Below are 14,300 nucleotides of genomic sequence, written 5' to 3' on the forward strand. Positions count from 1 at the left end.
TTGGTATCATAGCGTCTGAACTTGCTTCCATTTCTTGTTGCTTGGAGAAAGGCTATTCATTCTTACTAGGCTTGAAGAGCATTAAGGAGTCAAAGGAATGCCAGGTAAGATGAATTTTCTCATGATGGCAGCCTGGATAACAATTTGACCTACCTGAACCAAGGACATGGCTAAGGAAGCCAATCAGGAATTCATATACACAGGTATCACAGTTAGGCGACGCAGTTGATTAAATATACAAAATACCTTTTAAAGTCTTTATATGAAGTGGCCTATTGAAGAAAGACCCCATTTAACTTGAAACCGAGCTGGTTCTTTGGCTTTCAAATTAAGTGGGGCCAGCTTAAATAGGTCATCACATATAGAGAACAGTACCTCATCACTTAAACACATAATTGAAGAAGCCAACTGTAATCAACCAACCAACCTCTGTGAGCAACATCATGCCTTAGGGGAAAAAAAGGCTGTAACCTAACTTTTAGTAGATGGATTTGATTTCTCATGCCACTTAGCTGAGGCAAGCGGGGACAGTTTTAGGGAAAGCCTTGGGCTCTTGAAAGCCTAGAGCAGTGAAACTCACACCATGGCCTTCATAAAGCAACCAGTCTGGTGTGTGTGGGGAGGGAAGGGGTGTGTGGAGAGGGAGCCTCTGTCTGGGAGTTTAAGAAGGAACCCAAGTTAGATCAAAAAATGTGGGCAATGCCCTGAAGCCTTTCTGGTTCCCAAAGCTGCCAGGCAGGGAATAACCTGGTCATTCCGCTTTATGTGTGAGTCTGTGCTCTTTCCTCAGTAATAAGATAACAGTCTTGCCGATTACTCGTCACTAAGGGTACCCGGTTGTGGTGACATTGAGGCTGACCTTGGAGTCACCGCCCCCGCTGCCGCACTCTCCTTTGTCGTACCACCATTTGTTTTTCAATTTGTCCAAGAGGCCTTGCTCATTCAGTTTTAATACTGCCAGGTTAACAGCATTTCTTGAAACGATAAAACATAACTTGTAAGAAAATGCACAAATGCTTAGGAAATCGTTAACGTATAAAAAGGAGCACAAGAGGACAAATTGTCTAAATTTCACAGAACGTGGAGCTATAAAAATGTCTGTACAGCAAATACAGGGTTAAATATTGGAAGGTGGCATGGAGGATAACATTTGCTCAAAACTGAAGTGTGCGGGATGGGGAAATTGTCTTTGAGAAAAAAGGTAACAAGAACACCACATCCATGCAATTAACATTCGTCACATATGGCACCAAAACTTGGCTTTTACCATTTAAATTGAAAAAGCCGTTGAACTGTAAAATTAAAACAGCAACAAACAGTCAGAGAGGACAACACAGAGAGAGAACATTAAAAAAAATGGATGCATTAAATAGATGAAACCATAATTTACCGTCTTATTTAACTCCATGGAATATTGTAGATTTTAAACTTTTAAACGTTACCTCAAAATCCACAAGAAAGAAAATGACAACAAAATGCATCAGGGTAGGTGGAATACTATAACAACACGGATATTGTTATATTATTCCACCCACCTTAATGCTGAGCCTTTAGGGGTTGCCACACCATAGCCTTTGGAATCCAGATTTCCACCAACTTTCATCGTATCACATGGTTTTCTCTGCTCAATGTACTCATTCATGGTTGACTCCAGCAGGAAGGCGAACTTTCCCTTGGACTTTCGCACTCGGGCCACGCCGTCTGCTGTTGTTTTGGTAAACACAGATGGCTCTGCTGATTTCATGTAAGACCACATTTTCTCATAAACAGCAATTTTGGACCTCTGCAACAGAGATAAAACTTCTTTGAGCTACCAGGTATTAAAACTGGAAGAGGCCCCAGTGCACTGTTTTTCAAACTTCTTTTTTTACTGCAATCCCAGTAAGAAAAGCATGTTACACTGCAACCCAGTAGATACATTCATACATATGTAAACATGGTCCCAAAATAGATTTCTCAAAACCACACTCATCCTTGCTTTGAGTGATGCTCTCTCATATTTTCGGTTTTATTCTAATTCACTTAAAAAACCCACTAAATCGATGTCATGGTTCCACTAATGAGTTGCAGTTTAGTTTGAAAATACTTTCTTAGTTCACTGTTCATCTCAATGCAGAACTCTCCCTTACACTATCTTGCTATGTGATTATCTTTTACCTGCCTGAAAAAGAAAGGCAATTGGAAGGGAGTGGTCAACCAATTTTGTCAGCCCACTCCAGCATGGGGCATTGATGATTATAAGAAATTGCTTCCTTATTCTGAACTGAAATTTGGTTCTCTATAACACCTACCATTAAGTATTATCCGCTAGAGTTATGCAAAGCAATTCTGTTCCTCTTTCTACATGATGGTCCTTCAAATATTGTGAGGTTGTTATTATGCCTCCTCCTCTTCTCTTCATTAGGCTAGCTCTGCCTACATCTAATACTATTTCCAGAACCCTCACAATTTTGGTCTTTCTTCCATAGGCACATTCTAGTTAGCAACGTCTCGAATTGGAGTTTCTAGAAATAAACTTGGCACTCCAGATATATGATAAACACAGAATAAAAATGAAGACCGCTTTTGTCACTGGAACATTATTTTCTATCAATGCTACGTGAGTTTGCACTAACATATTTAGTCTTTCATCCATCCTTTCAACAATTTTAAAACACTACTGGAGATGTGTAGAGTATAATAGAGTGAATAGAGACCCTCTGTCAGCTCAAGTTGAGGCCAAACCAAAACTGTTAGTTTTTAACAAAAGAGAAACAGACTCATAGATGCAGAGAACAAGCTGACAGCTGTCAGAGGGCAGGGGAGTAAGGTGTGGGGTGAAAGAGGTGAAGGGATTAAGCAAAACAAAAAAAACAAAAACAAACCCAAAACAACTTTTCGACACAGACAACAAGTGTGGGGATTGCAGGAGAAAAAGGGGATGTGAGAGGCGGAGTAGGGTAGAGGGGGCATAGATGCTGACAGAGGTAGACTTGACTTGGGGTGGTGAACACACAATGCAATATACAAATGATGTATTGTAGAATCATATACCTGAAACCTGTATAATTTTATTAACTAATGTCACCCAAATAAATTCAATTAAAAAGCTCTCTTAGTACTTTCTACCAAGTCAAATATTCCTCATCTTTACCCTTCTGAATTTTGAATTTAATGCCATTAAATTTCATCTCTAAACAGGTAGTCCTTTGAATATGCCCTAAATGCTTATAGCTCATGTTAGATATTCTGGAGAATATAAAGGAAGCATGGCCTCAATGACTCCACAACTTACAATTTGGTTGGGAGCTAGGTCCTGAGAAATGAAAGCCCTAGAGAAATATTGTAAAGTAATATTTGACCAGAGGTAAGATAGCATGGTAGAAATGATAAACATATGCCTTGTTTTCAAGTGTCTTTTTATGAAGTTTCCTGGCCCCTACCTCAGCATTTGATTGTTCATTTAGTTGCTTTTCTCTAGACTTTGGCCAGCTGCGTTGCATCCTTTTTGAGACCTGCTTAGACCTGCTCAAATAATTTCAGATGTCTGGGACTTCCAGAGTTATCACAATGGATACTACACATTGTGTTTATATAATCAGATTCTCACCAGCGTTCTCACTGAGTCACTGAAATGGTTCACTGAGATGGGAACAGAAAGAATAGAAACAAACAACAAAAAAGCCAATATGGTCAAAGCCAAATGAGTAAAAAGGAGTTTGGTAGGAAATGAGCTTGGGAAAATAATCAGAGGCCAGATTTTGTAGGGCCCTGTAGGTTACGGTAAAAAGTTTGGATTTATTCTATGTGTGATAGGAAACTATTGGAGGATTTTGAGGTAGGCTGTGATAAGGACTGAATTAAAATTTTAAAGCATTATTCTAACTGCTATATGGAGAACTGACTAATGTGGAATAGAGTGGAAACAAGGAGATTGGTTAGGTGATTCTTCTAGTAGCCCAGGGAAGAGATTGTTGTGGCATGGCCTAAGCTGGGAGAAATGGAGGTGGAGGGAAAAGTTTGGATGCAAGACATGTTTTAGAGAGAAAGTAAACAAGTCTTGCTGGTGGACATTTTCACCTCATAGTCTCATAGATCAGGGGTCGGGAACCTTTTTGGCTGAGAGAGCCATGAATGCCACATATTTTAAAATGTAATTCCGTGAGAGCCATACAACGACTCATGTATGTTATGCATTATCTAATAAAAATTTGGTGTTGTCCTGGAGGACAGCTGTGATTGGCTTCAGCCACCTGCAACCATAAACATGAGCAGTAGGAAATGAATGGATGGTAATACATGAGAATGTTTTATATTTTTAACGTTACTATTTTTTTATTAAAGGTTTGTCTGCGAGCCAGATGTAGCCATCAAAAGCCACATCTGGCTTGTGAGCCATAGGTTCTTGACCTCTGTCATAGACACTTTCAGGTTGAACATTTCTAAACCAAATACTGTATAGCATCTTCCTTGTAAAGCCTGGTTCTCCTAAATTCTATCAGTAAAGCACCTAACACCGAAGCTAGAAAGTTTGGATTTTGCCATGTTAATTCTAATTTAGAAATGCCTGTAGGATCTATCCTTTTGTATTCTTTCCAGTCTCATTACCATTGCTCTAGGGCAGGCTCCCATAAGAGTTTGGTCTGGACTACATTGCCACCTAACTGATCTATTGATTTTATTTCTCAAATTTATCTTAAAGTGATCTTTCTCAATGTAAATCTGATAAATTAATTCATTGTTTAAAATTCTCTAATTGTTCCCTAAAACCTACAGGACAAAATCCAACTTCTTGTGTGTGAGTCTTTAGGATCTTGGCTGCCTTCTCTTATGACCCAGTCATTGTTGACTGAAATATGCCACACACTTTTACATCTTATGCCTTTGGTTATGATTTTGCTTCTTCCTGAATTATTCCTATTTATCCTACAAGATCCAGAGCAAATCTCATGTCTTCTATGAAATCTTTTGTCTCTCTTCTAACCCCACAGATGTGTGTTCTCGGCTATCCTCCAGAAGTATTTTGTTCATACCTTTGCTCTAGAGCTTACTATATTGAATTTAGGTGAGTTGGCTATGTGTCTGTCTTCCCCATGCTACTGGGTGTTCTTGAGGACTAAATCCATGCCTGATTCACTGTGGTAGCCCTCTTGGCAGTCAGCAGGATGCCTGATACATGGTAGGCACTCAATATATATTTGCTTAACAACTGAAACTTAGGCCTGATCAGGGTGACAACTAGAATGTTGGTCAAAGATATCAGAAGGTTGGTAGAGGCCCTGGCTGGCTAGTTCAGCTGATTAAGAGAGTCATCCCAAAATGACAAGGTGGGGGTTCAATCCCCAGTCAGGCACACACAGGAAGCAACCAATGAATGCATGACTGAGTGAAACAATAAATGGATTCTTCCCTTCCCCTTTCGCTCTGTTTCCTTCTTGCTGTCTTTATAAGTGAATTAAAAAAATTAAGCCCTGGCCAAATAGCTCAGTTGGTTGGACCATTGTCCCAGAGAACAGAAGTTGCTAGTCCGATTCTCTGGTCAGGGCACATACAGGAGCAGCTAGATGTTCCTGTTTCTCTCTCCCTGCCTCTCTTTCTCTCACACACAAAAAGGTTAGTAGAAAATGACTAACAGTTCTAGTTTTATAGCACTGTAGAATTCTAGAGCTGAAGTTACTCTAAAGATCACTGGGCCCAATTCCCAGCAAAACCAGTCAGGGTATATACTTTATAATCTTTTGTTTTTGCCATTTATTCTCCATTGATATCCACATCAATAACTTTTCCCTTAATAATCAAGGCCTTCTAAGATTGAAATTTCACCCATTGATGTGTTTGCTCATTTTATATCTGAAACAGAAAACAATTTCTGAGCATCATAACAAAATATATACTCAATGATTTTATTTTATTTCAGCAGGAATTTCCTAGTCAGTTGCTCAAAGAATTAAAAAGTAATAAATGATTCAGATGCACAGGAAGATATAAAAAATAATGTTAAGAACAGCCATGTACCTGCAAGAAAACTTAATAATAAAACATTCTGAAGTTAGTTGAAGTCTGCCTATGTAACCCTCCCTAATTGCATACTTCTTCCAGGTCAAAAGTATCTACTATACTGAGTTTGGTCTTTATCATTCTTTTGCATAGATTTATACTTTTATGAGAATAAACTTATCTCCTTTGTAATGGCTGCCTAGCATTTCAATCAATGGATATGCCATAATTTATTTACCCAATTCCCTACTGAAGGACTCTTAGGTCTGTTTCACTTTTTTTCTTTTTGGCATTATCGTCAACACTATGGTGTGGACGTGCCTTTGTGCCCATATAAAGAAGTATTTTGTGTTCTTCAGCTTGGCCCAATCAAACTTTTTTTTAAATTTTTTAATTTTTTTAAATTTTTGTTTTTATTTATTCATTTTAGAGAGGAGAGGGAGATACAGAGAGAGAGAGAGAGAGAGAGAGAGAGAGTGAGAGATGAGAGACAGAGAGAGAGAAGGGGGGAGGAGCTGGAAGCATCAACTTCCATATGTGCCTTGACCAGGCAAGCCCAGGGTTTCGAACCGGTGACCTCAGCACTTCCAGGTCGATGCTTTATCCCACTGCGCCACCACAGGTCAGGCTCAATCAAACTTTTGTGACAAGGAGAGGGGGTTAGAACAATTGGTCTTTTACACTATTTACAAATAGGCCATTACTTCCAAAGATAAATTTATAAGCCAAGGACAAATATGTCCATGAATTCTGATCCAAGTGCACTACCATTTGGACTCATTTACTTCATCATTTACTTGAGTTCTTTGATTGCTGATACAGGTTAAAAGGTTTATTCCTTTAGGTAATGATATATTTCTAAGAGAATAAATGTCAGTCCTTATGGTATGCACTTTAAATGTGCATGGGGTCCATGCAGCAGATATTAATGAATGCAGCAAATGCAAAGTTAGTTAGTGGCACAAATGATTGGGCCCTGGTTGATTGAATTCTGAAGGCAGTGAAAGGTAGGGAATAAATGGCTCACAACTGAGAAAAATTAAGCTGAGATGTTTATCTTCCTAACTAGTGTTAATTGACAGTGTAATATTCAGACCAAAAAGAAGAAAAAAAACCCACTGGCACCCTTCCTTCCTTCCTTCCTTCCTTCCTTCCTTCCTTCCTTCCTTCCTTCCTTCCTTCCTTCCTTCCTTCCTTCCTTCCTTCCTCCCTCCCTCCCTCCCTCCCTCCCTTCCCTCCCTCCTCTTTCTTTCTTTCTTTCTTTCTTTCTTTCTTTCTTTCTTTCTTTCTTTCTTTCTTTCTTTCTTTCTTTCTTTCTTTCTTTCTGCAGTATGTCTTATTTTGGCTGAAATACTGAATAAAGGGATTGAATCTTAGCTCAATTATCTGGGAGAAATTAAAAATAAATAAGGGCAAGATGTGTAATAGCAAGTTTGTTTTTTCTCCATCCTGCCATGATTTATTTATTTCACCTCACAGAGCACCATTTTGTACCTAAGAAGAAATAAACAGTGTTTATGCATAGAGGTCACAAGAAATTCTCTTAGATCTGCTGAGTAATTAGCAAGTAAAATCCCAAAGGAGTAATACATGAATGGAAGAGGAACAGATTAATCCAAAAACAGTAGATAAAATTGAGCTCTAGCCTTCATGGATACACAGTCGCTGTTCCAACTATTTGTAATAAATGGTTAAGGTGAATGATGGAGAAATTTGCTTTTTTGTTGAGGTAAAATTTTGAAACAGGCCTAGTGAAATTGATGCATGGAACTAACTGATTAGTGAGTGCATTTAGCACACCACTTAGACCTTGTATCTTTTTGCTTGGTGTTTGTCACTGCTCATCACTGCATAAAAGTATTCCTCTGTAGACCTAATTAAGTACAAGGTAACTGTATAGTGCAGTGGTTTAGAGTGCAAAGTCACACTGCTTGGGTTTGAATCCCACTTGCTAGGTGCATAAATTATCTAGCTCTTATGTGTCTCAATTCCTTATCCATTAAATGGGATAATTTTTTAAAAAGTGCCTACTTCAAAGGTTTATTGGGAGACATTACATGAGTTAATACATGCATCTCAGAACAGTGCCTGGCACACAGGAAATGCTGAAGAATGTTACATATTTTATAGTACAGAAAGCATAATTTATTTTAGTGACAGAATTTAATAACATTATAAATTATTTCAGTCCCATATTTATATGATCATTACTTCATTTTATGGAGGAAATCATATGCTCAAGTATTATTCACATATTTGAGTCTCCAGACAGATCCCTGATGAATGCGCATGGTCTACTATCATAAAACAATCATTATCATTTTATTTAGATTTAAAAAATCTTGTTGGTGGAGAAAAAATAGGTAGGATAGCAAATTTTCCTTTTAAATTTATGTCTTATAGTTCAATTGTGGTACATACATTAAAATTCCAATTAACCAGAACATTGCCACTGGGGAGACCTGATGAATGAAATTTCCTGCTTTTCTAAGAGTTAAATTAGAATATCTACTTGGTAAATAGAACATCCAGTTAGACTTAGTAGAATAATAGATTTTTAGAGATGGACAAGACCTTAAAAACTACCTGTATCATCCTCTTATCAAGTGCAGCAATGGCTACTCTGCTCAAATGCCTTTAGTGCTGAGGTGCTCTCTAGCTCATAAGAGGCTCAGAAGGTAGGTTACTCCATAGTGGGACAGTTCAAGCTGATAGAAATTTCTTTTTGTTAGGCTGGCATTCTTCATGAGAGCCTTTCTCTCTTCTGATCCTACTGCTTTTTGCTTGAATTGAACAGTCTTTCTTCTCCACTTCCATTTCTCCATTGTAAGTAGCACTGGTTCTATTGCTTTGTAAGTGTCATCCCTGGTGGAATCTGAGCTCTTCATTTCCACTGTGTAGCTTAATGCTCAGCATGCAGGAAACTCTAACTATGTATTTGTGGAATGAATTAATGCTAAAATTATAGTTCTATCCACTGGTCCTAATTCTACCCTCTGAAATGATAGAAAATAAATATGCTGCCTCCTTCACATGACATACAGCCTGAAGAGTACTACTACCATGTCACTCTTTATTGTCTCTTTTGTAGTCTAAACATTTTAAGGGCCTTCATCTGTTATTTATATGACACAAATTCTAGTCATCTCCCTCCCTTTCTGGTCACCATCATCTAGACATATTTTACTTTTTAAAATTCCTCCTAAAATGTGGCTCCTAGAATAGACCACAGTATACTCAACATAGTAGCACTAGAACAAAGGAAAATGAGACCATCTCTTCTCATGTTCCGAACATGAGCGTAATTTTTCACTGTGACAAACTTCAACAGGTATATTTAGATGTGTTGATAGTGTAGATAACAAAACAGATATGTAGATAACAAAACAGACCAATAATTTTTTAAAGCATAGCTGTCAACAAAGACATAATCTGCTAATGGTATTAGTGGTTACTCTACTGTCAGCTTGCAGACAAGTATTACATAATTTGCAAGTAGAGTATTACATCTACTTGCAATAGTGTTTATGACATCGCTATGCCCCAAACATATACAATGCATGTTGTGAGTGGATATTGAATGGACAGAATGAAGGAAAGGTCAGAGGAAGATGGTTTTAGATACTTTGCATTCCATTGTTCCTCAAAGGGGGATGGTCTAGCTTCATGTATTTATGTTTTGGCCACTGCTGTCATTATGCTATATTGTCCATTCTATCACTGTATGTACAAGTCTAACCTTGTATAAACATGTCAAAGAAAGGCTAGATATGATTTTGGGTTTTTAGCCTCTACCCCTCTCCCTTAATTTCACTGTTTTTCTCCCTCAGAGTTTCACCCTGTACTCCCTTTTTGCCATCAGTAGTCTTGGTCCTCATGGAGGTGTTCATTAATATTATAAGGGCTTTTGTTACCCTTGAGCAAGGGACCGTTTTTATTTAAATAGAGAATTCATGTCTCAGAAAGGAGAGTGGGTGTCTTGGCATTGTAAAAGGTGCCTTTTAGGGGCTGGAGAAGGCCAGACCTGTGAACAAACGGGGAAGTGGCAAGAGTTTCAAACAGAAATGCCTTTCACTCATTTTTGCCTTCTCTAATTTTATTTTATTTTAATTTATTTTATTTTATTTATTTTTTAATGAGAAAGAGAGAGAGAAAGAGAAAGAGAGAGAGAGACAGGGAGAGATGTGAAGTATTAACTCATAGTTGCATCACTTCAGTTGTTCATTAATGGCTTCTCATACGTGCCTTGACCAGGGACCTCAAGCCAGGCCAGTGACCTCTTGCTCAAACCAGTGACCTTGGGCTCAAGCAAGTCACTTTGGGCTTCAAACCAGTGAACTTTGGGCTCAAGCCGGTGAGCATGGGATTGCGCCTATGATTCCACACTCAAGCTGGCAACCCTGTGCTCAAGCAGAATGAGCCCATGCTCAAGGAAGTGATCTTGTGGTTTCGAATTTTGGTCCTCAGCATCCCAGGACGAGGCTCTATCCATTGTGCAACCACTAATCAGGCTGCCTTCTCGAATTTTATTGTGGACTATTTATCGCTTAATAATTTGGTCAATTTCTTCTCTGGATTGTACTTTTTTTAAAAGTATCATTAATTGTGTTTTAAATTTTTTTTATTAAATTTAATGCAGTGACATTGATAAATCAGGGTACATATGTTGAGAGAAAACATCTCCAGATTATTTTGACATTTGATTATGCTGTATACACCTCACCCAAAGTCAAATTGTTTTCGTCACCTCTATCTGGTTTTCTTTGTGCCCCTCCCCTCCCCCCACCACCCCTCTCTCCTTCCCGCCCCATCCCTCCCACCGCGCCCCCCATTACAATCACATTCTTGTCCATGTCTCTGAATCTCATTTTTATGTCCCATCTATGTAAAGATTCATATAGTTCTTAGTTTTTTCTGATTTACTTATTTCACTCCGTATAATGTTACCAAGGTCCATCCATCTTATTATAAATGATCCGATGCCATCATTTCTCATGGCTGAGTAGTATTCTATAGTATATATTTATATGTACCAAAGTTTTTTAATCCACTCACTCTCTGATGGACACTTGGGTTGTTTCCAGATCTTCACTATTGTGAACAATGCTGCCAAAAACATGGGGGTGCATTTCTCCTTTTGGAACAGGTCTATGGTATTCTTGGGGTATATTACTAAAAGTGGGGTAGATGGGTCAAAAGGCAGTTCGATTTTCAATTCCTTGAGGAATCTCCTACTGTTTTCCATAGAGGCTGCACCAGTCTGCATTCCCACCAGCAGTGCAGGAGGGTCCCCTTTTCTCCACATCCTCGCCAGCACTTATTCTGTGTTGTTTTGTTGATGAGCGCCATTCTGACAGGTGTGAGGTGATATTTCATTGTGGTTTTAATTTGCATTTCTCTACAGATTAATGATGTTGAGCATTTTTCATATGCCTATTGGCCATCTGTATGTCCTCTTTGGAGAAGTGTCTATTCATTTCTTTTTTCCATTTTTTGATTGGATTGTTTGTCTTCCTGGTGTTAAGATTTACAAGTTCTTTATAAATTTTGCTTAATAACGCTTATCAGACATACTGTCAAATAAGTTCTCCCATTGTGTAGTTTTTTTTATTCTGTTCTTATTATCTTTAGCTGTGCAAAAGCTTTTTAGTTTGATATAGTCCCATTTGTTTATTCTGTCTTTTATTTCACTTGCCTGTGGAGACAAATCAGCAAATATATTGCTGCGAGAGATGTCAGAGAGCTTACTGCCTATGTTTTCTTCTAAGATGCTTATGGTTTCATGGCTTATGTTTAAGTCTTTTATTCATTTTGAGTTTATTTTTGTGAATGGTGTAAGTTGGTGGTCTAGTTTCATTTTTTTTGCAGGTAGCTGTCCAATTTTTCCAACACCATTTATTAAAGAGGCTGTCTTTACTCCATTGTATTTCCTTACCTCCTTTGTCAAATATCAGTTGTTCATAGAGCTGTGGGTTTATTTCTGGGTTCTCTGTTCTGTTCCATTGATCTATATGCCTGTTCTTATGCCAGTACCAGGCTGTTTTGAGTACAATGGCTTTGTAGTATAACTTGATATCAGGAAGTGTGATACCTCCCACTTTATTCTTCGTTTTTAAGATTGCTGAGGCTATTAGTGTTCTCTTTTGGTTCCATATAAATTTTTGGAATATGCGATCTATATCTTTGAAGTATGTCATTGGTATTTTAATTGGTATTGCATTGAATTTATAGATTGCTTTGGGTAATATAGACTTTTTAATAATGTTTATTCTTCCTAACCATGAACAGGGTATGTGCTTCCATTTGTTTATATCTTCCTCGATTTCTTTTATCAATGTTTTATAATTTTCCGAGTACAAGTCTTTAGTCTCCTTGGTTAAATTTACTCTTTGGTACTTTATTTTTTTGGTTGTAATAGTGAAGAGGATTGTTTCTTTAATTTCCCTTTCTGACTGTTCACTGTTGGCGTATAAAAAAGCCTCTGGTTTCTGAGTATTAATTTTATATCCTACCACTTTGCTGAATTCATTTATCAGGTCCATTAATTTTTTGACTGAGAATTTAGGGTTTTCTATATACAATATCATATCATCTGCAAATAATGATAGTTTTACTTATTCTTTTCCATCTTGAATGCCTTTTATTTCTCCTTCTTGTCTAATTGCTGTGGCTAGGACTTCCAGGACTATGTTGAATAAGAGTGGTGAAAGGGGGCACCCCTGCCTTGTTCCTGTTCTTAAGAGGATTGCTTTTAATTTTTGCCCATTGAGTATGATGTTGGCTGTGGGTTTGTCATAGATGCCTTTTATCATGTTGAGGTATGTTCCCTGTATTCCCACTTTGCTGAGAGTTTTCATCATGAACGGATGCTAGATTTTATCAAATGCTTTTTCTGCATCTATTGAAATTATCATGTGGTTTTTCTCCTTCCTTTTGTTTATGTGATGAATCACATTGATTGATTTGCGAATATTGTACCAGCCTTGCCTCCCTAGAATAAATCCCACTTGATCCTGGTGTATGATTTTCCCCATATATTCTTGGATCCAGTTTCCTAATACTTTGTTGAGGATTTTAGCATCTATATTCATCAGGGGTATTGGCCTATAATTTTCTTTCTTTGTGTTGTCTTGCCTGGTTTTGGAATCAATATTATGCTACCTCATAAAAGGAGCTTGGAAGCCTTCCTTCCTTTTGAATTTTTTGAAATAGCTAGAGAAGGATAGGAGTCAGTTCTTCATTGAATATTTTGTAGAATTCACTTGTGAAGCCATCAGGCCCAGGACTTTTCTTTGTTGGGAGTTTTTTGATAACTGTTTCAAACTCATTTGGTGTAATCGGTCTGTTTAGGTTTTCTGATTCTTCCAGATTGATTTTTGGAAGATTGTATGTTTCAAGGAAGTTGTCCATTTCATCTAGGTTGTCTAGTTTTTTGGCATACAGTTCTTCATAGTATTTTCTCACAATATTTTGTATTTCTGTTGTGTCAATTGTTATTTCTCCACTCTCATTTCTAATTTTATTTATTTGAGTCCTCTCTCTTTTTTTCTTGGGGAGTCTTGTTAAAGGTTCATCGATCTTGTTTAGCTTTTCAAAGAACCAGCTCCTAGTTTCATTGATCCTCTGTATTGTTTCTTTAGCCTTTATGTCATTGATTTCTGCTCTTATCTTTATTATTTCCTTCCTTCTACTACATTTGGGCTTTATTTGCTGTTCTTTTTCTAGTTCTTTTAGATGCAGGGTTAAGTTGTTTATTTGAGCTTTTTCTAGTTTCTTAAAGTGTGCCTGTAGAGCTATGAACTTCCCTCTCAGTACTGCTTTTGCTGTGTTCCATAAATTTTGAGTTGTTGTATGCTCATTGTCATTTGTTTCTAGAAATTTTTTTATTTCTTCTTTGATCTCATTCTTAATCCATTCGTTATTCAACAACCTGCTATTTAGTTTCTATGTGTTTGAGAATTTTTGAGCTTTTCAGTGTGGTTGATTTCTAGTTTTATGCCATTGTGATCAGAGAAAGTGCTTGATATGATTTCAATCTTCTTAAATTTGTTGAGGTCACTTTTGAGCCCTAACATGTGGTCTATCCTACAGAATGTACCATAAGCACTTGAAAAGAATGTATATTCTGCTGCTTTAGGGTGAAAGGTTCTGAAGATATCTATTAAATCGAGTTGATCTAGTGTGTCCTTTAAGTCTGTTGTTTCTTTGTTAATTTTCTTTCTTCAGGATCTATCTAATGATGTTAGTGGGGTATTGAAATCCCCTACTCTTATAGTATTGCTGTTGATCTCGCCCTTTATAACCATCAAAGTCTGCTTTATACA

General features: G+C 37.5%; 1 protein-coding gene across 5 annotated transcripts in view; it reads right to left on the minus strand.

The window, feature by feature from the left end:
- Positions 1-14,300, minus strand: part of GRIA3 (glutamate ionotropic receptor AMPA type subunit 3) — a 443,444-nt gene that overhangs the window by 24,511 nt on the left and 404,633 nt on the right. For 4 of the 5 annotated variants that reach the window (XM_066249169.1, XM_066249168.1, XM_066249166.1 and 1 more), the window contains one exon: positions 1,536-1,783. In XM_066249169.1, the coding sequence (XP_066105266.1) occupies positions 1,536-1,783 (248 nt within the window). Of the gene's footprint in view, positions 1-859; positions 975-1,535; positions 1,784-14,300 lie in introns of all 5 variants that reach the window. The other variant, XM_066249171.1, reaches the window with a different exon arrangement.

Source organism: Saccopteryx bilineata, chromosome X, assembly GCF_036850765.1.
Source record: "Saccopteryx bilineata isolate mSacBil1 chromosome X, mSacBil1_pri_phased_curated, whole genome shotgun sequence".
Taxonomy (NCBI): Eukaryota; Metazoa; Chordata; class Mammalia; order Chiroptera; family Emballonuridae; genus Saccopteryx; species Saccopteryx bilineata.